Raw genomic sequence first — 27,716 nt, 5'->3', positions numbered from 1 at the left:
AATGCAAGTCTGCGGGGGAAAGGGCAGCGGGAGCGGGACTAGTTGGCTAGCTGCGTGAGAGGGCTGACACAGACATGGTGGGCCAAATGGCCTCCTTTTGTGCTTTTTCATTCAGAACTGTTTAATGTTTCCTTCTGGTAGGCCAAGGCTGATGATCTGGAGATCGAAGGTTGGGAATACGCCTCTCTCTTTGGTTGGACATTCCACTTGAAGCAGCGGAAGACAGATACTTTTCGTCGGAGGAGATGGAGACGCCGCATGGAGCCTCTGGAGAAGGCCGGGCCATCTGCAGTCTTTGCTCTGGAAGGTGCATTGGTGAGTGAAGGATCCACTCTCAGTTTTCTCCAGCCCCTGGTCTCCTGAGCCTCCCTCTGCCCTGTCCTTGACCAGACTGTCTTCGGAACTCCTTCCCCAAGTTTCTCTGATTTTTTTCAACCGCCTTTACAGCCTCTTTTAAAGCTCATCCACCGAGCCATCCCCCTCTTGGTAAGCCTTCGGCAAAGAATCAACAATTGCTTGTCATTCCTATCCGGTGAGCATCTCCAGACGTGGACATGCTATTTCTGTGCCCTTGTCGCTGCTTGTCTCCTCCCGAACCTCTAGGCTTAGCCATTCCAATGTATTCCTGCCCAACCTCCCCCACGTTCCACCCCCATAAACTTGAGCCCATCGAAACTCGGCTGTCTGTGTCCCATGCTGTCGCCATGTCCCATTCACCTGTCACCCCTGCACTCACTGACCTACGCTGGCCCCCGTTTAAGCAACATATCGAATTCACATTCTCACCCTTGTTTTCAACTCCTTCCATGGCCTCATTCTTCACTATCTCTGTCACCTCCATCAACCCATCAACCCACGACCTCCAATTCTGGTCTCCTGAGCACCCCGATTGGAATCGTTCCACCATTGGAAGCCATTCCTGCAGCTATTGAGGTGTTAAGCTCTGGAATTCCCTCCCTAAACTTCTCCACCTCTCTGTCTCACCTTCCTCCTTTAAGACACTCCTTAAAACCTACCGCTTTGACCAAACTTTTGTCACTTGACTTAATGCCTCCTCATGTGGCTCTCTGTCAAATTTGGTTTGATAATCCTCTTGTCTTGAGACATTTTACTGTGTTAAAGGAGCTATATGAATGCAGGTTGTTGTTGTGATGAATCAATAATCGGTCTAATCAGTTCTAATCGAGCAAATACTTGCTTGTGTGCATTCTGTGCACATCTACAACAGCTCACTCAGCTCCCCAGAGGATGAATGCTCATTCCCATGGCAACCTGGCTTGGCAGCACACCAACTCTTGCGCAAATGGAGACACCGGTGAGCGCTGCTGCCCATGTCCACGGCGGCTGTGAGATAGGTAGGGGAGTGGGAAGTAGTTTGTTACTCTAGGTCACTCTCTGGAACCAGTTCAAAATCGGAGTTACAGCCAGAATGACATGGCAGACCCAACTCCATGCACGTTTACAGCATGGAATAAGCCAATCAGCCCATTATTGCACTGGCATCATGCAATCCCAAACTAATTACCCCACAATTAACTGAGCAAACCCAAATCCCAAAACAAATCCCACTGCCCCACTCTCTCCCCATCGCCCTGTATCAATCCCAAACTAATCCCACTGCCCCACTCTCTCTCTGTATCAATCCCAAACTAATCCCACTGCCCCACTCTCTCCCCATCGCCCTGTATCAATCCCAAACTAATCCCACTGCCCCACTCTCTCTGTATCAATCCTAAACTAATCCCACTGCCCCACTCTCTCCCCATCGCCCTGTATCAATCCCAAACTAATCCCACTGCCCCACTCTCTCCCCATCGCCCTGTATCAATCCCAAACTAATCCCACTGCCCCACTCTCTCTGTATCAATCCTAAACTAATCCCACTGCCCCACTCTCTCCCCATCGCCCTGTATCAATCCCAAACTAATCCCACTGCCCCACTCTCTCCCCATCGCCCTGTATCAATCCCAAACTAATCCCCACTGCCCCACTCTCTCCCCATCGCCCTGTATCAATCCCAAACTAATCCCACTGCCCCACTCTCTCCCCATCGCCCTGTATCAATCCCAAACTAATCCCACGGCCCCACTCTCTCCCCATCGCCCTGTATCAATCCCAAACTAATCCCACGGCCCCACTCTCTCCCCATCGCCCTGTATCAATCCCAAACTAATCCCACTGCCCCACTCTCTCCCCATCACCCTGTATCAATCCCCAAACTAATCCCACTGCCCCACTCTCTCCCCATCGCCCTGTATCAATCCCAAACTAATCCCACGGCCCCACTCTCTCCCCATCGCCCTGTATCAATCCCAAACTAATCCCACTGCCCCACTCTCTCCCCATAGCCCTGTATCAATCCCCAAACTAATCCCACTGCCCCACTCTCTCCCCATCGCCCTGTATCAATCCCAAACTAATCCCACTGCCCCACTCTCTCCCCATGGTCATGTGTCACAGAATCACAGAATTGTTACAGTGCAGAAGGAGGCCATTCAGTCCATCATGTCTTCACCAGCTATTCGAAGAAGCAATTCACCAAGTTCCGTTCCCCGACTTTATCACCATAACCCTGCACACAGAGGTGGTGGCACAGTGGTATAGATTTGGGAGGGTGTTCCTTGCGAGTCCTCAACATCGCTTCTGGACCCTATGAAGTGTCATGGCATCAGGTCAAACATGGGCAAGGAAACCTCCTGCTGACTACTACATACTGCCTTCCCTCAGCTGATGAATCAGTGTTACTCCATGTTGAACACCATTTGGAGGAAGCACTGAGTGATAGATGGGGCTAAGCGATCCCACAACCAACGGATCAGATCTAAGCTCTGCAGTCCTGCCACATCCAGTCATGAATGATGGAGGACAATTAAACAACTCACTGGAGGAGGAAGAGGCTCCACAAATATCCCCATCAATGATGGAGGAGCCCAGCACATCAGTGCAAAAGTCTTATGGTCTAATGGATAAGGCTGAAGCATTTGCTACAATCTTCAGCCAGAAATGCTGAGTGGATGATCCATCTCGGCCACCTCCGGAGGTCCCCAGCATCACAGATGCCAGTCTTCAGCCTATTCAATTCACTCCACGTGATATCAAGGAACGTCTGAAGGCACTGGATACTGCAAAGGCTATGGGCCCTGACAATATTTCGGTAATAGTACTGAAGACTTGTGCTCCAGAACTTGTCGTGCCCCTAACCAAGCTGTTCCAGTACAGCTACAACACTGGCATCTACCCGGCTATGTGAAAAACTGCCCAGGTATGTCCTGTACACAAAAAGCAGGACAAATCCAACCTGGCCAGTTACCGTCCCATCAGTCTACTCTCCATCACCAGTAAAGTGATGGAAGGGGTCATCAACAGTGCTATCAAGCGGCACTTGCTTAGCAATAACCTGCTCACTGATGCCCAGTTTGGGTTCCGCCAGGGCCACTCAGCTCCTGACCTCATTACAGCCTTGGTTCAAACATGGACAAAAGAGCTGAAATCCCGAGGTGAGGTGGGAGTGACTGCCCTTGACATCAAGGCAGCATTTGACTGAGTGTGGCATCAAGGAGCCCCAGCAAAACTGGAGTCAATGGGAATCAGGGGGAAAACTCTCCAGTAGTTGGAGTCATACCTAACACAAAGGAAGATGGTTGTGGTTATTGGAGATCAGTCATCTCAGTCCCAGGACATCACTGCAGGAGTTCCTCAGGGTAGTGTCCTCGGCCCAACCATCTTCAGCTGCTTCATCAATGACCTTCCTTCCATCATAAGGTCAGAAGTGGGGATGTTCGCTGATGATTGCACAATGTTCAGCACCATTCACGACTCCTCAGATACTGAAGCAGTCCATGTCCAAATGCAGCAAGACCTGGATAATATCCAGATTTGGGCTGACAAGTGGCAAGTAACATTCACATCACACAAGTGCCAGGCAATGACCATCTCCAACAAGAGAGAACCTAACCATCGCCCCCTAATGTTCAGTGGCATTACCATCACCGAATCCCCCACTATCAACATCCTGGGGGTTACCATTGACCAGAAACTGAACTGGACTAGCAATATAAATGCTGCGGCTACAAGAGCAGGTCAGAGGCTAGAACTCATGCCACGAGTAACTCACCTCTTGACTCCCCAACCTGTCCACCATCTACAAGGCACAAGTCAGGAGTGTGATGGAATGCTCCCCACTTGCCTGGATGAGTGCAGCTCCAACAACACTCAAGAAGCTTGACAACATCCAGAACAAAGCAGTCCACTTGATTGGCACCCCATCCACAAACATTCACTCCCTCCACCACCGACGCACAGTAGCAGCAGTGTGTACCATTTATAAGGGGGAGTTAAACACCGGCAGCAGAGAGGGACTCCCAGCACACAGAGTAGGGGGGGTGGCCTGTGTGAGAAGGGCAGCAGTGGTGGGAGATAAAAACCAGTGGCAGACAGCCCCTTCAGCCTGCTTGTATCTGTCAGAGCTGAAATGTGAGGTCACAGGAAAACAGGTAGGTGATTGGAGGGTATCTCTCCCTTGCCTCTTTTGATTGGCCAAGTGGATTAAATCAGGAGACGTTTTTACAGCTGAAAGGTACAGTTAAGAAATTCACTTTTAAAATATTTAACATCCAAATTAATTATTTAAATAGAATAGAGGTGGCTGGGTAGGTGATGTGTTGCAGCTGTAGCATGTAGAACGCTGGTGGATGCCGGTGCCAGCCACAGTGACCACATCTGCAGCAAATGCTGGCTGCTCGAAGAAATTCGGCTCAGAGTTGATGAGCTGGAGTCTGAGCTGCGGACACTGCAACACATCAGAGAGGGGGAAGAGTTAACCTGGACACTGTGTTTCAGGAGACAGTCACACCCCTTAGATTAAATGCATCAAATTTAGTCTATGGTCAGTTGTGACTGCGAATGAGGCAGATGCAGGGATCCAGAATTTAGCGTTGGAGGAGTCTCAGCCAGTGCCCTTGTCCAATAGGTAAGAGGTTCTTGCTTCCGGTGTGGACAAGGGCACAGGCTGCAGGGAGGGTGAGCGAACTAACCACAACACCATGGTACAGAGCACCATTCAAGTGGGGGGTGGGGGGCGGGGTAGGGGGGATGTTGGTGAAAAGAGAAATGTAGTAGTATTGGGGTTAGCCTAGTTAGGGGAATAGATACTGTTCTCTGCAGCAAAGGCAGAGAGTCCCGAAAGCTGTGTTGGTTACCTGGTGCCAAGGTTAAGGACATCTCTTCTGGGCTGGAGAGGAACTTGGAGTTGGAGGGGTTCACGTAGGAGGGAGGGATCCACATATCTACCAACAGCACAGGTAAGGCTAGGAAAGAGGTTCTGCTGAGGGACTACGAGCAGCTCAGGGCTAAATTAAAAAGCAGAACCACAAAGGTAATAATCTCCGGATTACAACCTGAGCCATGTGCAAATTGGTGAAGGGTAAAAAAGATCAGAGGTAAATGCGTGGCTCAAGGATTGGTGTGGGAGAAATGGGTTCTGATTCATGGGGCACTGGCACCGGTACTGGGGAAGGAGAGAGCTGTTCTGTTGCGACAGGCTTCATTTGAATCATGCTGGGGCCAGTGTCCTGGTGAATCATATAACTAGGGTTGTAGATAGGACTTTAAACTAATTAGTTGGCGGGTGGGGAAGGGTTCAATTGAAAGGAAGCTTAAAAAATCAAAAAGGAACGAGCGAGCAGAGGTAAAGGGTAGTGAAGAGGCGAGCAATAATCAAAGCAGGAAGGAGCAGACAATATAAGCAGAGAGGTGTAGCAGAAATTAGAACTGAACTGAGTAATAATGGTAAAAAGTCAAAGCTTAGGGCTCTTTGTCTGAATGCACACAGCATTTGTAACAAGATGGATGAGTTGACAGTACATATAGAAATAAATGAATATGACTTGATAGCTATCACAGAGACAGGGTGGCAGGGTGACCAAGACTAGGAACTCAATATTCAAGGGTGTTCCACATTCTGGAAAAATAGGCAAAAAGGAAAAGGAGGTGGGGTAGCTTTGTTAATAAAGGAAGGTATCATTGCGGTGGTAAGAGGTGATGTAAGCGCAATAGATTGTGATGTGGAATCAGTTTGGGTGGATATAAGGAATAGCAAGGGGAAGAAATCGCAGGCAGGGGTCATCTGTAGGGCCCTGAAGAGTTGCCTCACTGTAGGACAAAGTATAATCGGGAAATAATGGAGGCATGTAAGAAGGACACTACAATTGTTATGGGTGATTTTAATCTGCATATTGACTGGACAAATCAGATTGGCAGGGATAACATGGAAGATGAATTTGTAGAGTGCATCAAGGATTGCTTCTTAGAGCAAGACATTGCTGAACCTAACTAGGAACAGGCTATATTAGATCTAGTAATGTGCAATGAGGTGTTAAGGATCCTCTAGGGATCCTCTAGCGTCCACCACATGGTAGAATTTCAAATTCAGTTTGAGGATGAGCAACTGGAGTCTCAAACCAATGTCTTCAACTTAAATAAGGGTAATTACAGAGGTTTGAAGAAAGAGTTGTTTAAAGCTGGCTGGGAAAATAGACTAAGGGGCAGGTCAGTGGATGAGCAGTGGCAGACATTTAAGCAGATAATTTATAACACTCAGCAAAAATTGATCCCGGGCAAAAAGAAGGACTCGATGAGAAAGATGAACTTACCTGTGATTAACAAAGGTGGTCAAGGAAAGTATCCAATCAAAAACTAAGGCTTACAAAGTGGCAAAAACTAATGGTAGGCCAAAGGATTGGGAATTTTTAGGAACCAGCAGATGATTCAAAAACTATTGAAGAGGGGGAATGTTGACTCTGAAAGTAAATTGGCAAGAAATATAAAAACAAGCAGCAAGAGCTTCTATGGGTATATAAAAAGAGAGTGGTGAAAGTGAGGGTGGGACCCTTGGGAGGATGTGACTGGAGAATTGATAACAGGGAACAGGGAAATGGCAGATAATTTAAATCAATATTTTGCATTGGTTTTTATGGTGGGAAGACACTATAACCATTCCAAAGATATCAGATAAGCAAGGAGCTAATGGGAGGAAAGATCTTATAGCAGTCTCTATCACGAGGGACAAAGTATTTGGGAAACTAGAGGCAGACAAGTTGCCAGGACCTGATGGCCTGCATCCAAGGGTTTTAAAGGAAGTGGCTGCAGAGATAGTGGAGGCATTGGTCGAAATATTCCAGAACTCACTGGATTCCGGGAGGGTCCCAGCAGATTGGAAAACCCCTAATGTGGCGCCCCTGTTCAAGAAGGGAGGGAGACAAAAAGCAGGAAACTATAGGCCAGTCAGCCTAACATCTGTAGTTGGGAGAATGATAGAGTCCATTATTAAGGAAGAAATAGCAGGACATTTAGAAAAGCTGAACGCAATCAAACAGAGTCAACATGGTTTTGTGGAAGGGAAATCATGTTTGACAAATTTGCTCGACTTCTTTGAGGATCGAATTGGGGTCATCGAATGAAGCTTTGTGGGTAGAGTTTAGGAATAAAAAAGGTGCAGCCACATGGTTAGGTGTTTATTATAGAGCCCCAGATAGTCAGCGGGAAATTGAGGAGCAAATATGTGCACAATTCACGGAGGTGAGTAAAAACAATATCAACAGGGTAATTATATTAGGTGATTTCAACTTTCCCAACATTACTTGGGATAGACATTGTGTTAAGGGCTTGGATGGAGTGGATTTCTTGAAATGTGTACAGGAGAATTTTTAGGTCACTATGTAGAGGGTCCAACAAGGGACAGTGCAGTGCTGGACCTAATTCTGGGGAATGAAACCGAACAGGTGGCTGACGCAATGGTGGGGGAGCATTTTAGTGATAGGGATCACAACATGGTACAGCTTAAGTTTGTTATGGACAAAGAAATAGACAAGTTGCAAAAAAAGTTTTGGATTGGGGGAGAGTGGATTTTAGTAAAATAAGGCAGGATCTGGCCAAGGTAGACTGGGAACAGCTACTTGTGGGGAAATCCACAGAGGAACAGTGGGGGGTGTTCAAAAAGGAAATGGGGAGGGTACAGGCTCAACATGTTCCCTCTAGGGTGATAGGAAGGAGTAACAAGCCCAGAGAACCATGGATGACCAGAGATATTCAGGATATGATGAGATGGAAAAGAGAGGCTTTTAGAAGGTATAAGGGAAGCAAATCAGCGGAGACATTAGTGGAGTACAGAAAGTGCAGAGTGGAGCTTAAGAAAGCAATTAGGAGAGCAAAGAGGGGATATGAGAAATCTCTGGCTGGTTAAAGTAGGGAAAATTCCAAGATATTCTATAAGTACATTAATGGGAAGAGGATAACCAGGGAAAGAGTAGGGCCCATAAGGGACCAAGGGGGCAATCTATGGGTGGAGCCAGAGGACATTGTTAGAGTGTTGAACAAATACTTCACATCTGTCTTCACCCAAGAGAATGAGGATAAAAGTATGGAACTCGGGGAGAGAGACAGCGAGGTTCTTAAGCAAATTGTTATGGGGAGTGACAAGGTATTGGAGGTGTTGGCAGGCTTAAAAGTGGACAAATATCCAGGTCCGGATGATTTGAGTCCCAGACTGCCGAGGGAGGCAAGGGAGGAGATCGCAGGGGCTCTGACCCAAATTTTTAATTCCTCTCTAGCCACGGAGGAGGTACCAGAGGACTGGAGAACAGCTAATGTGGTTCCGCTATTTAAGATGGGTTGTAGAGATAAGCCAGGGAACTACAGGCCATTGAGTCTCACATCAGTGGTAGGGAAACTATTGGAGAAAATTCAGAAGGAGAGAGTCTATCTCCACTTGGAGAGGCAAGGTTTGATCAGGGATAGTCAGCATGGCTTTGTCAGAGGGAGGTCATGCCCAGCAAATTAGATTGATATAAACGACATAGATGACTATGTGGGGGGTAGGATTAGTAAGTTTGTGGATGACACAAAGATTGGCCGGGTGGTTAACAGTGAGGTTGAGTGTCTTGGGCTACAGGAAGATATAGACGGGATAGTCAAATGGGCAGATAAGTGGCAGATGGAATTTAACCCTGAAAAGTGTGAGGTGATACACTTTGGAAGGAGTAATGTGATAAGGAAGTATTCAATGAAAGGCATGACACTAGGAAGTTCTGAGCAACAAAGTGACCTTGGCGTGTGTGTCCTTAGATCTCTGAAGGCAGAGGGGCATGTTAGTGGGGTGGTAAAACAGGCATAAGGGACACTTGCCTTTATCAATTGAGGCACAGATTACAAAAGTAGGGAGGTCATGTTGGAGTTGTATAGAACCTTGTTGAGGCCACAGCAGGAGTACTGTGTGCAGTTCTGGTCACCACATTATAGGAAGAATGTGATTACACTGGAGGGAGTGCAGAGGAGATTCCCCAGGATGTTGCCTGGGATGAAACATTTAAGTTATGAAGAGAGGTTGGATAGACTTGGGTTGTTTTCATTGGAGCAGAGAAGACTGAGGGGTGACCTGATTGAGGTGTACAAGATTATGAGAGGCATGGACAGGGTGGATAGGGAGCAGCTGTTCCCCTTAGTTGAAGGGTCAGTCATGAGGGGACATAAGTTCAAGCTGAGGGGCAGGAGGTTTAGGGGGGATGTGAGGAAAAACCTTTTTACCCAGAGGGTGGTGACGGTCTGGAATGCGCTGCCTGGGAGGGTGGTGGAGGCGGGTTGCCTCACATCCTTTAAAAAGTACCTGGATGAGCACTTGGCACGTCATAACATTCAAGGCTATGGGCCAAGTGCTGGTAAATGGGATTAGGTAGGTAGGTCAGGTGTTCCTCACGTGTCGGTGCAGACTCGATGGGCCGAAGGGCCTCTTCTGCACTGTGTGATTCTGTGTGATATAACAAGCAGAGTTGATAAAGGGGAACTGGTAGATATAGTATATTTGGATTTCCAGAAGGCATTTGATAAAGTGCCACATAAAAGATTAAAGCACAAGATAGAAGCTCACAGTATTGGGGGGTAATGTATTAGCATGGTTTGAAGATTGGTTATCACACAGAAGACAGAGAGTCGGGATTAATGGGTCTTTTTCAGGTTGGAAAGATGTAACTGGTGGACTGCTACAAGGATCAGTCCTAGGGCCTCAATTATTTGCTATCTGTATTAATGAGTTGGAGGAGAGGGCAGAGTGTAATGTACCCAAATGTGCTGATGATACAAAAATAGGTGGGAGAGTATGTTGTGATGAAGGCACAAGGAATCTGCAAGGGGATATAGACAGGTTGAATGAGTGGGCAAAAACTTGGCAGATGGAGTTTACTGTAGGAGAGTGTGAGGTCATGTACTTTGGTAGGAAGAATCAAAAAGCAGACTATTATTTAAATGGAGAAAGACTCCAAAAATGTGCAGCACAGAGGGATCTGGGTGATCTTGTGCATGAAATGCAATAAAGTTAGCATGCAGGTGCAGCAAGTAATTAAGAAGGCGAATGGAATTTTGGCCTGTATTGCTAGGTGGTTGGAGTTTAAACATAGGGAATTCTTGTTACAACTGTACAGGATGTTAGTGAAGCTGCACCTGGAGCACTGTGGACAGTTTTGGTCCCCGTATTTAAGGAAGAATATAGTGGCATTGGAGACAGTTCAAAAGAGATTCACTGGGCTGATTCCTGGGATGAAGGGGTTGACTTATCAAGAACGGCTAAACAGGTTAGGCCTTTATTCATTAGAGTTTAGAAGAATGCGAGGTGACCTTATTGAAACATACAAGATTCTGAAGGGGCTCGACAGGTTAGATGTTGAGAAGATGTTTCCACTAGTGGGGGAATCTCGAACTAGGGGACATAGTTACAGAATAAGGGGACACTCATTTAAAACTGAGATGCAAAGGAATTTCTTTTCTCAGAGGGTAGTGAATTGCTGGAATTCTCTACCCCAGAGAGTTGTGGAGGTTAGATCACTGAAAATATTTAAAGAGGAGGTAGATAGATGTTTGAAATATCGGGGAGTTGAGGTCTTTGAGGAGCTGGCACGAAAGAGGAGGTGAGGCCTGGGGCAGATCAGTCATGATCGTATTGAATGGGGGGGCAGGCTTGAGGGGCCGAATGGTCTATTCCTGCTCCTGTTTCTTATGTTCTTATGTTTTTGTTATCTGTTTCCTGTCATTCAGCCAATTCTGTTGCTGCTGTCCATTTTATTCCACGAGCTATAACTTTGCTTGCAGGTCTGTTGTGTGGCACTGTATCAATGCCTTTTGGAAGTCCATGTACATCACATCAACATCTGTTACCTTTTCTAAAAACTCCAGAAAGTTAGTTAAACACAATTAAGAAATCCATGCTGGCTATATTTTACCAATCCGCATTTGTATATGTGATTATTGATTTTGTCCCTAATTATTGTTTCTAGAAGTTTCCCCACCACCAAGTCAAACTGACCGGCCTGTCATTGCTGAGCTTAACCTTACATCCTTTTTTGAACAAAGATGTAGCATTTACAATTCTCCAGCCCTCTGGCACCACCTCTGAGTCTAAGACAGACTGAAGAATTATGGCCAGTGCCTCCCTAATTTCCACTCACTCTTCTCTCAATATCCATGGATGTATCTCATCCAGTCCTGGTGCAGTATCAACTTTAAGTACAGATAGCCGATCCAATTCCTCGTCCTTGTCAATTTCAAACCCTTCTAGTGTCCAACTTACCTCCTCGTTCACTGTGCCCTGGGTAGCATCTTCTTCTTTGATAAAGACAGGTGCAAAGTATTCAATTAATACCTCAGCTATACCCTCAGCCTCCATGTGTAAATCTATTTTTTGGTCCCTAATCAATCCTACTGTTCTTTTTACTGTTTATGTGCCTATAGTAGACTTTGGGATTGCCTTTTATGTTAGCGTCCTTTCATGCTCTCTCTTTACTTCGCTTATTTGCTTTCCCACTTCCCCTCTGAACCTTCTCTAGTCACTCTGGTTTATGGTTGAATTGGCCACCTGACATTTGTCATAAACACACTTGTTCAGCTTCATTCTAATCTCTACCTCGTTTGTCATCCAGGGAGTTCTGTACTTGTTTGCTCTACCTTTCCCCTTCAAGGGAATATACCTTGACTATGCCCAAGCACTCTCTTTTGGAAGGTAGCCCATTGACCAGCTAGCATTTTCCTGCCAATCTTTGACTCCAAATCCATTCCCAGATCCATTCTACCCCAGAGAAGTTGGCTTTCCCCCAGTTAATTATTCTTAGCCTAGACTGCTCTTTGTCCCTTTGTCCCATAGTCAGCTTAAACCTTATGATACAATATCCATTGTCCCCTAAACGTTTTCCTACTGACCACTTGATCCAGTTGGCCCACTTCATTCCCGAGAATCGGGTCAAGCAATGCCTCCCACCTCCTGTTGGACTGGAAGCAAATGGCTGTAGAGAGTAACAATCCAAAAGTAGTCCCGCTGCCCCACTCTCTCCCCATGGCCCTGAATTCTCCTTTAAAATGATGCAGTGGCCTTTGCTTCAAGCACTCCCCTTGGCAGCAATAATAATTCCATAATTCCATTCTCTAAATATCAGGCTCCCTAGGGAGAGCCCTTTGCATTCTGCCCCACAGCCCTGACAGAGGTTGAGGTTCTGTGTTCAACAGAAACATTCTAAATGGTTTTAATTTAGTTTACAACACTATAATATTTTTGTTGAAGAGGTGCCAGCTGCTATGAGTAGCAGGGCTTATACTGACTACATAGAACATGTTATGAGGTGATCTGGAAATGGCAGCTAGCAGGCACAGCCTGGATGAAAGAAATAAAGGGACTGATGTGTTCGCCACAACTGCACGGCCGACAATTTCTTCCTGTCTCCACACATCCTGAGCTGTGGAAAGTTCAATTTTCCGACTGTTAAATGGTCTCCTTCTTTCTTTCTCTCTCTCTCTCTCTCTCTCTTTCCGTCTCTCGCAGTATTGTCCACTGGCCGGCTCGGCATTAGTAGCGTGTGTGGTCCATATTAAAGGGACATCGCCGGGGAGTCTGAGATCAGGCCGCTTTTTTGGGAAGGAGGAAGCAGGAAGCATGGCATACTTGGCGCTTGGCCAGGGCAGTTTTTTTACACCTTTTTTTGCCCTGAGGGTGCTGGCTCATGTTAGGATGAGGTCCGAGATTGGGTGGTGGGGCGTTGCAGGTATCTCGATATCAATTCAAACAGCAAGGGCTCTCTGTGGGGTAAGGGGTGGGGTGGGGGGGGCTGTTGGTGGGGGTGAGGAACAGGGGGTTGGGGGGGAGGATAGGGGGTTTGGTTTCAGTGCAGTGCTGCTGGCTGGCCCAACTAGGCATCCAGATGTAGCTAGCCTGATTTTGGTAACACCTGGCAGTCCCATTTTGTGCCCAGCAGGAGGAGTGAGAGAGGGGGAGGGGGATCATGACCCTCTTGGGTCTGCGTCACCAGTGAAGCTGGGATGTTGAGTGCCAATGTTTAATGGTGTTTGCTTTTGAGCCATAGATCGGCCACCAGTAAAGAGGCCTCCACTGTGTACATTGGCTTCAGCCGAGGGCTAATCCTGCCAGGGGAATGTTATGAACTGGTGTACTGTGAGAGTGAGTTGTGATGGTTAGTGTGGAGAGAAGCCTCTCCAGGGTGGAAATGCAGAGACCTGGGGATGCAGACCATGCAAAAACAATAAACAAGTAAACTGGCAGAGAACAGGCGATGGAAGGTGAATACAACTTCCATGACTGAGGGCCTTGGAATAGCTTCAAGAATAATTACTCACATACTCATCCGCATAGCCACACATAATCACCCACACATCGTACGTTGCACATGCACACAGGCAGTGCCCAATTGCATGCAGAAACATACAGTGCCCACACATGCAGAAGTGCAATCCTCAAATTAGCGACCTTAATCATAAACACACTCAGTCCTTAGTCTAGATGCAGGCAGACACACACACACACACACACACACAAACACACATATTCACACACACACACACACACACACACTCACACTCACACAAACACACATACTCACGAACACACTCACAAACACACACTCACAAACATATATTCACAAACACACTTTCACAAACATGCACAAACACACACACTCACAAACACACACACTCACAAACACACATATTCACACACACACACACACAACACACACACACTCACAAACACACAAACACACACATTCACAAACACACACTCACAACCACACACACACACACACACACTCACAAACACTCACTCACAAACACACTCACAAACACACACAAACACACATTCACAAACACATACACACGCACACAAACGCACACTCACACACACACAAACACACACACACACTCACAAACACACTCACTCACACTCACAAACACACACACTCACAAACACACACACTCACAAACACACACACTCACAAACACACACACTCACACACAAACATACACACACTCACAAACACACACATACTCACACACACTCACTCACACACACACACAAATATACTCACACACACACATACACAAACACACACACACATACACTCACACACACACATACTCACACACTCACACGCATACTCACACACTCACACACACATACACACACACACATACACTCACACAAACACATACATACTCACGCACAAACATGCACACATTCACACGCACATACTCACACAAACACACACACACACTCATATACTCACACACACATACTCACACAAACACACACATACTCACACACACTCTCACACATACACACACACACACACACATACACACACACACGCATACATACACTTACACACACACACACACAAACACACACATACTCACACACACACACTCACTCACAAACACACACACAAACACACACACACATACGCCTCCCCCTCACCACGCATCTTCAAATCAGAGAAGCATGCAAATTCAGGCCGAAAACTGGGGAGAAATTGACGAATTTCAGTGCACAAGTGTTGCCATATTGGTGAAGGTCCCTCTTTAGACGACCCAGAACCTTCCTGGAACAGGCATTAGGCCCCTAGAGAGTATGTCACTGAGAGGCCAGGTGGCTGCTGAATGGCAGAGCAGGCTCGAGGGGCTGAATGGCCTACTCCTATTCCTAGTTAATATGTGTTTTCTCATGGATATAATGAGAGGCTGACAATCGAAAGGGAAATATTTTTAAATTTGAAATGATGAACCAAAATCCTTCCTGTGGACCCAGGAGGAGCAGACTTGTCACAATTGACCCCACAGCCAACCCCTCCTGGACTTAGCTTCACAATCTGAAGTAAAAATTGGTAGGGTGGTAAATATCCGTAAACTGCAGGAGGATATCAATGGACTGGGTCAGGTGGGCAGAGTGGTGGCAAATGGAATTCAACCCAGAAAAGTGTGAGGTAATGAGCTTGGGGAGGGCTAACAAGGCAAGGGATTACACTTTGAATGGTAGGAGCCTGGAAAGTACTGAAGATCAGAGGGACCTTGGTGTGCATATCCACAGATCCCTGAAGGTAGCAGGGCAGGTAGGTAAGGTGGTTAAGAAGACATATGGGATACTTGCCTTTATTAGCCGAGAGATAGAATACAATAGCAGGGAGGTTATGCTGGAACTGTATAAAACGCTGGTTAGGCTGCAACTTGAGTACTGCGTGCAGTTTAGATTACCACATTATAGGAAGGATGTGATTGCACTGGAGAGGGTGCAGAGGAGATTCACCAGGATGTTGCCTGGGCTGGAGGGTCTGAGCTATGAGGAAAGATTGGATAGGCTGGGGTTGTTTTCCTTGGAGCAGCGAAGGTTGAGAGGGGACCTGATAGGGGTGTATAAGATTACAAGGGAACATGGATAGGGTGGATAGGAAGGTACTTTTTCCATTAATAGAGAGGTCAATAACCAGGGGGCATAGACTTAAGGTAATAGGTAGAAGGCTCAGAGGGGAGTTGAGAAATTTTTTCACCCAGAGGGTGGTGGGAGTCTGGAACTCACTGCCTGAAAGGGTGGTTGAGTCAGAAACTCTCGTAACATTTAAGAAGTATTTAGATATTCACTTGTGTTAATATTGTCTCCAGGGCTGTGGGCCAAGCGCTGGAAAATGGGATCAGTGTAGTCAGATCTTTGTTGACCAGCAGAGACACGATGGGCCGAATGGCCTCCTTCTGTAAACGTCGATGAGTTTACACAAGCTACTTGCAAGCGTGTGAGAAGCACCAGCAACTCGTGAATAAGATGCCATCGAGGTCTAAGGGTCAGCTTAAGGCTTGCCTCAGACCATTTGATTGGTCTGGGACAGGCCCAGACTAAATCCTACCTACCAGACTCTCTACATCCATCGTGTCCAATACCCTTTAGCTGGGTGTCAACGGGCATTTCCCTTTATTCCTTCATGGGACGTGGGTGTCACTGACAAGGCCAGTATTTGTTGCCCATCCCTAATTGCCCTTGAACTGGGTAGCTCGCTGGTCTATTTCAGAGGGCAGTTAAGAGTCAACCACATTGCTGGAGTCGCAAGTAGCCGAGTCCGCGTAAGGATGGCAGGTTTCCTTCTCGAAAGGACATTAGTGAACCAGATGGGTTTTTACAACAGTCAATAATGGTTTCATGGTTACCATTACTGAGACTAGCTTCATAATCCAGATTTATTAATTGAATTTAAATTCCACCAGCTGCCGCAGTGAGAATTGAACCTGTGCCCCCTGGACTCTGGGTTACTAGCCCAGTGACATTACCACTACACCTCCGTCTCCTCAAATGAGACAGATGGTTGTAGATCAAAGCCCCCACCAGAGACCTTGAATCTGTAATCCAGGTTGACACTCCCAGTGCAGTACTGAGGGAGTGCTGCACTCCTGGGAGTGTCATTTTTCAGATGAAACATTAAAGTGTGGCCTTGCCTGCTCTCCCAGGCCACTGAGATCAGCGGTCACTACCTTGAAACAGAGCATAGGTGTCCTGGTTAATATTTGTGCCTCAACTATTGCCAATGAAGCAGATTATCTGGTTATAAAAACAAAAAACTGCGTATGCTGGAAATCCAAAACCAAAACAGAAATAGATGGAAAAACTCAGCAGGTCTGGCAGCATCGGCGGAGAAGAACAAAGTTGACGTTTCGAGTCCTCATGACCCTTCAACAGAACTGAGTAAAAATAGGAATTTTTACTTAGTTCTGTTGAAGGGTCATGAGGACTCGAAACGTCAACTTTGCTCTTCTCTGCCGATGCAGCCAGACCTGCTGAGTTTTTCCAGGTATTTCAGATTATCTGGTTACCAATGCGGTCTGTCCGCAAGAATGACCCAAACCTCCCTGTCGCTTGCCATTTTAACACTCCACCCTGCTCTCTTGCCCACATGTCTGTCCTTGGCTTGCTGCATTGTTCCAGTGAAGCTCAACGCAAACTGGAGGAACAGCACCTCATCTTCCGACTAGACACTTTACAGCCTTCCGGACTGAATATTGAATTCAACAACTTTAGATCTTGAACTCCCTCCTCCATCCCCACCCCTTTCCATTTCTTCCCCCTCCCTTTTGTTTTTTTCCAATAATTTATATAGATTTTTCTTTTCCCACCTAATTCCATTATTTTTAAATCTATACCTTTTATGCCCTGTTAGTCTCATTTCACCCCACCCCCACTAGAGCTGTACCTTGTGTGTCCTGCCATCCATTCTTAATTAGCACATTCGTTTAGGTGATATCACCACCTTCAACACCTCTTTGTTCCTTTGTCTGTGACATCTTTTGATTATCTGCTCCTATCACTGCTTGCTTGTCCCTACAACCACATCCCCCCACTTCTCTCCCCCCACCACCCCCCCCCCACCTTAAACCAGCTTATATTTCACCCCTCTCCTATTTTTACTCAGTTCTGTTGAAGGGTCATGAGGACTCGAAACGTCAACTCTTTTCTTCTCCGCCGATGCTGCCAGACCTGCTGAGTTTTTCCAGGTAATTCTGTTTTTATCTGGTTACCTGCTTTGATTACCTGGTCTGCGAGCTTGCTGTCCACTGATTGGCTGCCCATGGAACTGCACATAGCAGGGAAGAGGGCCACATGACAGAAGCAGAAGAAATTAGAAAATAATTAACGTGAGTTTATTGCTAAGAAGATTCAGACACATTTACCCTCCCATGGAAAGTGACTGTGGTCTATTTTAACAGGGTGGAGTTACAGATGACAAAAGTGAGGAGAAGTCATTGTCCACCCTCAACCTGGGTGTGAATACACCAACTGTCTCCTGTATCTTTGACCGTAAGTACAGAAGATTCTCCTCCTGCCTCACTGTGAACTTCTGCTTTGCTGACTGTATTTATGTGGACAATGATGGGGGTGGGGTGTGTGGGCGGGTGCAAATGTCAGTGAGTGTCTCCCTGATTGTGTGCATGGGCGTGTGTGTGTGAGAGAGAGAACAGGTGTGTGTGTGTGTGTGTGTGTGTGTGTGTGTGTGTGTGTGTGTGTGTGTGTGTGTGTGAATGGGTGTGTCTATGTGTGTGTGTGTGTCTGGGTGTCTGTGTATGTGTGTATGTGTATGTGTGTGTGTGGGGGGGGGGATGTGTGTGGGTGTGTATGTGTGAGAGAGAGAATGGGTGTGCATCTGTGTGAATGGGCGTGTGTGTGTGTGTGAATGAATGTGTGTGTCCAGGTGTGTGTCTGGGTGTCTGTGTGTGTGTGTGTGTGTGTATGGGGATGTGTGTGTGTGTGAGAGAGAGAGAATGGGTGTGTGTTTGTGTGTGAATGATTGGGTGTGTGTGTGTATGTCTGGGTGTATGTGTGTGTGGGGATGTGTGTGTGGGTGTGTGAGAGAGCGGATGGGTGTGCGTGTGTGCGTGAATGGGTGTGTGTGCATATGAATGAATGGGTGTGTCTGCGTGTGTGTGTCTGGGTGTATGTGTGTGGGTGTGTGTGTGTGAGAGAGAGAGAATTGGTGTGTGTGTGAATGGGTGTGTCTGGGGGTGTGTCTGGGTGTCTGTGTGTGAGTGGGGATGTGTGTGTGTGGGTGTGTGTGTGTGTAAGAGAGAGAATGGGTGTGCGTGTGTGTGAATGAATGTGTGTGTGTGTGTGTGTGTGTGAATGAATGGGCGTGTCTGTGTCTGTGTGTGTGTGTGTGTGTGTGTGTGTGTGTGTGTGTGTGTGTCATAATGGTTTGTGAATCTTTGGAATTCTCTACCCCAGAGAGCTGTGCATGCTCACTTATTGAGTATATTCAGGACAGGGATTGATAGATTTTTGGACACTGAGGGAATTGGGGGATATGGTGATCGTGTGAGAATGTGGAGTCGATGTAGATTATCAACCATGACTTACTGAGTGGTGAAACTGCCTCGAAGAGGAAAAATGGCCTACTCCTGATCCTAATTCTTATGTTCTTGTGTAATTGGCCTGAAATAGCCATGAATGTCACACATATATCAAACTGATTCAAGAGAAGGTCCATTGTCCCTCTCTTCGGGTAGTTTGGAATGGGTGATGATTGAGCCTATCCAGCCTTGCCCACACCCCGGGAATGATGTTTTTAAAAAGAACGCAGTTTCTGAGCTACGGGAATTCTTCTGCTGTTTTCAGATGGGACCAGATACCACCTCCGATGCTACATTTACCAAGCGAGAGACCTGATCGCAATGGACAAGGACAGCTTCTCTGGTATGTTTCAGTGCACACTCGGGTCTGTCGTCATCTAGAAGCAGCTCCCAACAGCTTTGACCAACTTCCTGACACAAGTGGTCAACCCCACACACGCTTGAAATTGTTTTTTGTTTATTTGCTCTCTGTCTCCTCCTGGCGTTGCTGTCCCAGATGTGGGGTTTCACAGCTGGTGGCAGCTAGTTTAGCACTATCTTGTTGTGAAGAAGTGTCACACGGACTTGAAACGTTAACTCTGTTTCGCTCTCCACAGATGCTGAGCTTTTCCAGCATTTTCTGTTCTTCGCACAGTCTGTGTTGGGAAATGCAACATGATTAGGGCTTAGTGAGCAACTACCTGCATTGATATAGCACCTCTAGCAGTCAAACATCCCAAGACAGGAGCGGTATCGGACAAAATTAGACAGCAAGTCAGATGAGGAGATGATAGACCAGAAAACCAATAGCTCCCATTAGGCGCTATAGGCAATGAAGTATTTTTGAAGTGTGGTCACTATTGCAATGTAGGACCTTTCCCACCACTGCCCCCCACCCCCCCCATCCCACCCCCACTAGGGCCACCTGTCACTTGTTCATGTTGTTCTTTCACAGAGTGCTTACCCTTGTCCTGCTATTACCACATTCTGCTCTCTGACCTCAGTGCCACCATCAGCACCTCCTTTAGCCCGTACCACTACCATTAACACCCCCGCTTTGTCCTTTTGTCCATGACATCTTTGTCAATCTCTCCTATGCCTCCACCTGGCCTTCTATCCAGCTTCACCTGCTCCACTCCCCTGAAACAGTATAAATTTCATCAAATTTCTACTTCTCTTTAGCTCTGAAGAGGTCGTGCGGACTCGAAACGTTAACTCTGTTTTTGTCTCCATTGATTCTGTTAGACCTGCTCAATTTTTCCAGCATTTTCTGTTTTTGTTTAGGACCCTTTGTGACCTGGGCTCATAGCGTATTTTTTTATAAATTACAATATTTAACAAACTGAAGTATTCTTGACGTTCCCAAAGAGACACAAATTAATGAACTGAGGTGGCTGGGGGGAAGGTAGTATATCGAAACAGGTAGGCAAAGTAAAGCCAGAAGCTTGGATACCACAGCACATGAGAAGGCTCAGGGTGTGCAGGTACAGTGACCAGGCAGTATCGCTTTATTTAGAGAGTGATGAGCAACTGGGATGGGGTTGGCAGGAAGGCAACCACTTACTAAACAATGGAGGCAATGGGGAGTTGGGAACCGATGTTCTGAGGAAGAGCGACCAATTATCTGCAAAGTTCATTACTGGAACTGACCTTCTCATCTTGCTGCATTTATGATATGTAGAGGGGACCACATTGTGAGCAGCAAATACTAGGCTAAATTGAAAGGAGTACATGTAAATCACTGCTTCACCTGGTTGGAGATTTTTTTTCATTTGTTCATGGGATGGTGGCTAGACCAGCATTTATTGCCCATTCCCAATTATCCTTGAGAACTGAGTGGCTTGTTGGCTATTTCAGAGGGCATTTAAGAGTCAACCATATTGCTGTGGGTCTGGAGTCATGTGTAAAACAGACCAGGCACTGATGGCAGATTTCCTTCCCCAAAGGGCATCATTGAACCTGATAGGTTTTTGCAACAAAAACAGAAATACCTGGAAAAACTCAGCAGGTCTGGCAGCATCGGTGGAGAAGAAAAGAGTTGACGTTTCGAGTCCTCATGACCCTTCAACAGAACTGAGTGAATCTAAGGAGAGGGGTGAAATATAAGCTGTTTAAGGTGGGGGGGGGGGGTGGTGGTGGGGGGGGTGGGGTTGGTTGGTGGGAGAGAAGTGGAGGGTGTTGGTGTGGTTGTAGGGACAAGCAAGCAGTGATAGGAGCAGATAATCAAAAGATGTCACAGACAAAAGAACAAAGGAACACAGAGGCATTGAAGGTGGTGATATTATCTAAATGAATGTGCTAATTAAGAATGGATGGCAGGGCACTCAAGGTACAGCTCTAGTGGGGGTGGGGTGGAAAGGCTAGCAGGGCATAAAAGATCTAAAAATAATGGAAATAGGTGGGAAGAGAACAATTGACAATGGTTTCATGGTCATCATTAGATGATTGGGGCCTTGGACAGTGAGGAGGGAGGTGGTAAAAGGGTAGATGTTACACCTTTTGCATTTATATGGGAAGATGTCGTGGGAAGGGGGTGGGGTGTTAGGGGTAACTGAAGAGTGGACCAGGGTATCATGGAGGGAATGGTCCCTTCAGAATGCTGAAAGGGGAGGGGAGGGGAGGATGTGTTTGGTGCTGGCATCACCATATTTAGGAAATGTGTCAGAAACTGAGAAAAAAATGGAAAGTGGAAGCAGATTCACATGGTCCATCTCTGACTCTTCCCTTCCCTTCCTTGACTTCTCTGTCTTTATCTCTGGTGATTGGCTGTCAACTAATATTCATTTTAAGCCCACTGGCTCCCACAGCTCCCTCTGCTGCACACCCTACACTCTGTATGGACTCTATTCCCATTCTCCCAGTTCTTCCTTCTTCATCACATCTATTCACTCGGGCCTCAACTGTTTACAATTTATATCAATAATTTGAATGAAGGGACCGATGGTATGGTGGCTAAATTTGCTGATGGCACAAAGATAGGTAGGAAAGGAAGTTGTGAAGAGGACATAAGGAGGCTGCAGAAGGATATAGGCAGGTTAAGTGAGTGGGCAAAGATCTGGCAATTGGAGTACACTGTGGACAAATGTAAAATTGTCCATTCTGGCAGAGCCCTTGACTGTGTCCGCCACACTCCTCGCACTCCTGCCTTCAACCCCTTCCCCTTCCCCTCAGAACCAGGTGGGGTTCCCCTTGTCCTCACCATCCACCCCATGCGACAGGGCTGGAGTCTCCTGCAAAGCGGCCATCCAACCTGTGTTTGGTCTCCCTGGTGTAGAAGCGACCACTTTGTCTCCTTTAAAACCCAGGCAATGAAACGGTTGACCTCTTGACGCTGACATTGTTTATCATGGTTGGAACAGCTCTCCGCTGCTGAATAAAAACATCAGTTCATCAGCAAGTGTTTCAAGGGCAATTAAGGATGGGCCTTGCCAGCGAGGCTCACATCCCATGAAAGAATAAACAGAGATTTTCATGGGCAGAGCTGGAAAAGAAGTATTAGAGTCCATCCTGCTCCAGTTTCCTATTTACAGTCACATCAAACTGCTAATTTCAATATTTTAACAGAGCTCTGACAGATCCATCTCAGGCAGAGGAAAGCTTTCATTCAATAATCATTCATTGCCCAGATGGGAGCGCACGGGGACTCTCTGTTCTGCTCTTGGTAAACCCACATGAATCTATCACAAGGTATATAGACTGGCAGCAACTGCAAGTCAAGCGCCAACAGGGGGAAATGTGGTTTTAATAACATCCTATTGGAGAGTTGAGCCCGTGATTGCCAAAAGGAGCCCTGGCTTGGGGACACACAGAAATTAAACAGCTCAGTTTGTCCTCTCGTCAACTTGATTGGCATTTTGGCCTTTTTAAGTGATGTGTGTGAAGTTGCATGAGACCCTCAGGAGCCAGAAAATTGTTAACATTGGATAGGCAGACAGAACTTGCATGAAATCACACCTTTAATGACTTCAGGATGGTCCAAAAAACTTGACAGATAACGGTGCACTTTGGAAGTGTTGTAACGTGGGGAAAGACTGCCACAAGCAGGTAATGAGCAGATTGTTTGCTTTCAGTGGTGTTGGTGGAGGGGTCAGTATAGGTGCAGGACCCAGAATCAACTTAGATTACATGGACACCAGGAGAGGGCAGATGGGGTCTCGGTTCAACATCTCACCTGGAAGACAGGTCCACTGCACCAGCATCAAAGAGGAAATGATGAAGTATCTTTTACTCCTTTTTTTTTTATTCATTCACGGGATGTGGCCAGCATTTATTGCCCATCCCTAGTTGCCCCTTGAGAAGGTGGTGGTGAGCTGCCTTCTTGAACCGCTGCAGACCATGTGGTGTAGGTACACCCACAGTGCTGTTAGGGAGGGAGTTCCAGGATTTTGACCCAGCGACAGTGAAGGAACGGCCGATATATTTCCAAGTCAGGATAGTGAGTGACTTGGAGGGGAACTTCCAGGTGGTGGTGTTCCCATCTATCTGCTGCCTTTGTCCTTCTAGATGGTAGTGGTCATGGGTTTGGAAGGTGCTGTCGAAGGAGCCTTGGTGCATTCCTGCAGTGCATCTTGTAGATGGTACACACTGCTGCTACTGTGCATCGGTGGTGGAGGGAGTGAATGTTTGTGGTGCTAATCAAGTGGGCTGCTTTGTCCTGGATGTGTCAAGCTTCTTGAGTGTTGTTGGAGCTGCACTTATCTGGGCAAGTGGGGAGTATTCCATCACACTCCTGACTTGTGCCTTGTAGATGGTGGACAGGCTTTGGGGAGTCAGGGAGGTGGGCTACTCGTTGTAGGATTCCCAGCCTCTGACCTGCTCTTGTAGCCACAGTATTTATATGGCTAGTCCAGTTCAGTTTCTGGTCAATGGTAACCCCAGGATGTTGATAGTGGGGTTTCAGTGATGGTAATGCCATTGAACATCAAGGGGCAATGTTTGGATTTTCTCTTGTTAGAGATGGTCATTGCCTGGCACTTGTCAGCCCAGGATATTGTCCAGGTCTTGCTGCACTGGGAAAGTCAATGTCAGGCAAGAGATTAACCCTGACAAGGAAGGTTGACTTCACGCCAGAGTTTAACCACTGCTTCCTCCAGCACAGTGAATCACCACTTTATACATACTCAGGATGTGGATGCCTCTGACAAAGCCAGCATTTACAAAAGTAGGGAGGTCATGTTGGAGTTGTACTGAACCTTGGTGAGGCCACAGCTGGAGTAGTGTGTGCAGTTCTGGTCACCACATTATAGGAAGGATGCAATTGCACTGGAGGGGGTGCAGAGGAGATTCACCAGGATGTTGCCTGGGATGAAACATGAGGAGAGGTTGGATAGACTTGGGTTGTTTTCGTTGGAGCAGAAAAGACTGAGGGGCGACCTGATCGAGGTGTACAGGATTATGAGGGACATAGACAGGGTGGATAGGGAGCAGCTGTTCCCCTTAGTTGAAGGGTCAGTCACAAGGGGACACAAGTTCAAGTTGAGGGGCAGGAGGTTTAGCGGGGATGTGAGGAAAAACTTTTTTTACCCAGAGGGTGGTGACGGTCTGGAATGCGCTGCCTGGGAGGGTGGTGGAGGCGGGTTGCCTCACATCCTTTAAAAAGTACCTGGATGAGCACTTGGCACATCATAACATTCAAGGCTATGGGCCAACTGCTGGTAAATGGGATTAGGGAGGTAGGTCAGGTGTTTCTCACTTGTCGGTGCAGACTTGATGGGCCGAAGGGTCTCTTCTGCACTGTGTGATTCTGTGATTCTGATTTATTGCCTGCCCAGCTGATCCTGAAGAGGTTAGTGCTGGTGAGCCATCTCCATGTTGCAGCCTGTGTGATGATGGGCCTGATGGCCTCTCACTGTGTTGTATGTTTCCATTCTATGATTGCCAATGGGACTGGTCTTTCACAGAGGGTATCTCTGCTGCCTGTATGGTCCTTGAAGATCCTCAGACTGAAACAGGCAAGGGAATTTTTCAGCCTATCAGACTTAGCTGGGGTGTCAAAGCTGGGTTTGAGGGGAAAGTCCAATATGGTAATCCTATATGGAGACCAACCTTATGATATGGATCTAACTCTGATCACTTAAGAGAGAAAAACGAACTTGAGGAACCTATTTAGTCCCTCGAGCCTGTCCCAGCTGCCGTTCTGTGGGATCACGGCTGACTTGCATCTACCTCCCTATACCTGTCTTAGTCCCATATCCCTTAACACCTTTGACTAATAAAACTCTATCAATCTCAGGTTTAAAATTAATTGTTGCAATTGATGCTAGATCAGAACAGACTTTCAGTCTTCTACCACCGATTGTGTGAAGAAGTATTTCCCAATTTCATTCGTGGTGGGTCTGGCCCTCATTTTTAGACTATGCCCCCTAATCACAGGTACCCAACTAGTTGGGTGTCAACTTTGATTCAGTGCGTAGTATTCTCATTTCTGAGTTGGAGGTCCCACTTCAGAGATTTAACCATCCGCTCTAGGTTGACACTCTCAGTGCGGTGCTGAGGGAGTGCTGCACTGTGGGAGGTGCTGTTTTTCAGATGAGATGTTAAACTGAGGCCCTATGTGCCCAATCAGACAGACCTGAAAGATCTCATGAACTCTCTCCTTGAGTGTGGTGTGCTCCTACAGAGTTGTTAAACAGGAGAATTCCAGGATTTTGATCCAGCAGTGATGAAGGAAGAGGGAGATATAGATCCAAGTTAGGGTGCTTTGAAGCAACTGATTTTTCTAGGCAACCTTTTTATACACAAGACCCCGCAATGAAGTGATGAAGGGGTTAATCTGCTTTTTCACAGATCTGGCTGAGGGAGGAATGTTGACATAGGCTGTGCTTAAATGTATTCAACGATGGAGCATCCACAACCCTCTAGGGTAGAGATTTCCAAAGATTCACAACCCTGTGGGTGAAGAAATTTCTCCTCGTCTCAGCCCTAAACGACCACCCCCTTATCCCGAGACTGTGCCCCCATGTTCCCCGAGCAGCAGAAACAATCTCTCAGCATCCACCCTATCAAAGCCCCTTCAGAATCTTCTATATATCAATGAGATTGCCCCACATTCTTCCAAACTCCGGAGAATATAAGCCCAATTTACTCAGCATCCCAACACAGGACAACCCCCTCATCCCAGGAACCAATTTGGTGAACCTTCACTACACTGCCTCCAACATAACCATAAGAGAGTGACGCCAATTGCCTCACAGGGCCTATGTTCGTAGAATGCGCGCGTTTTAAAATTTATCCGCAGGGTATCGAGGCCATCGGTGGGGTCAGCATTAAAATGGCGGAACTTGTTCTTGAACCAGTGATAGTGGTTTGATACAATTGTGTGTCTTGCTAGGCCCCAGCAGAGAGCAGTTAAGAGTCAGCCAAGTTGGCATGGGACTGGAGGCACCTGTAGGCCCAGACCGCGCTATTAAAAAAAAAGGCCTGCATGCCTTTAGTGTCTCTCGCAACCTCAGAGCGTCCCAAAGCGCTTCACAGCCAATGAAACACTTTTGAAGCGTAATTACTGTTGTAACGTACCTGCGGCTGCCTGGGCCCCAAGCTCTGACATTCCTTCCCAACATCCGGCTCACCGCTTCCCTACCTCTCTCTCTCTCTCCTCCTTCAAGTTGGTCCTTAAAACCTAGCTACCTGATCAAGTTTTTTTGTGACCTTACACGATTTGCTGTCGTAGTTTGATTGATAGAACTCCTGTGAAGCACCTTGAGATATTTTGCAACATTAAAAGTGCTATAATAATGGAAGTTGTTGAGGAAATGCAGCAGCCAGTTTGCACACAGCAAGCAGCAGTGTGATAAAGACCAGGTTGTCTGTTGTAGCGATGTTGGCCGACGGGTAAATATTGGCCAGGACACCAGGGAGATCGTTTCTTCTCTTTGTTGACTCATACCATAAGATCTTCAACACACTCCTGAAAGAGCAGACAGGGACTCACTTTAATATCTTCATCCAAAAGATGACACGGCCAACAGATGCCTCACCACTGCTCTGGTAAGGTCAGCCTAGATTTTGTGCGTCGGTTAAAAACGGCATGTCCCCTTCCTGAGAGGGTGTTAGTGAGTTAGTAGGGATTTTACAACGATCACCAGCTTCCTGGCCACTTTTACTGAGGCAGATTATTTTTTAAAGAAACTGAATTCAAATCTCCAACACACTCCCAGCATAGACTGGATGGCTCCTTCTGTGCTGTAAATGACTCTATAAATCTATCTTTGGAATCGAATTTGCATTCATCAGGCTTGCTAGCCCAGTGATATAAACACTGCACAACCTTGCTTCTCTCGCTTCACCTGCACAGTTGCAGTCAAGTCAATCTTAAGTTGAAGATGGCACCTGCTTTGATTTGCCAGTTCTGTGTTTGAGCCCAGTAATGAAAGCTTTCTTTGTTGGTTGGCTGCAGGGATCCTAAGCGAAGGGAGTTTGATCTGTCTGAACCTATTGCATTGGACCGAGGCCATCAGCACCAACTTTTCCCGAAATTGCCCTTTATTGGCAGTCTTACTCACAGAGGCCATTCATGTGGGAGATGGAAAAAGTGTTGC

The 27,716-nt window shown here is 46.8% G+C and overlaps 1 protein-coding gene across 4 annotated transcripts in view; it reads left to right on the top strand.

The window, feature by feature from the left end:
* The window catches only part of dysf (dysferlin, limb girdle muscular dystrophy 2B (autosomal recessive)), a 375,567-nt gene that overhangs the window by 223,066 nt on the left and 124,785 nt on the right, over positions 1–27,716 (top strand). For all 4 annotated transcript variants that reach the window (XM_041186042.1, XM_041186052.1, XM_041186062.1 and 1 more), the window contains exons 29-31: positions 142–315; positions 18,064–18,154; positions 19,466–19,543. In XM_041186042.1, coding sequence (XP_041041976.1) covers positions 142–315; positions 18,064–18,154; positions 19,466–19,543 — 343 coding nt within the window. The remainder of the gene's footprint in view (positions 1–141; positions 316–18,063; positions 18,155–19,465; positions 19,544–27,716) is intronic.

Source organism: Carcharodon carcharias, chromosome 1 (assembly GCF_017639515.1).
Source record: "Carcharodon carcharias isolate sCarCar2 chromosome 1, sCarCar2.pri, whole genome shotgun sequence".
NCBI lineage: Eukaryota > Metazoa > Chordata > Chondrichthyes > Lamniformes > Lamnidae > Carcharodon > Carcharodon carcharias.
Note: the sequence above shows the minus strand (reverse complement) of the source record. Positions and strands in the feature narration are given on the sequence as shown.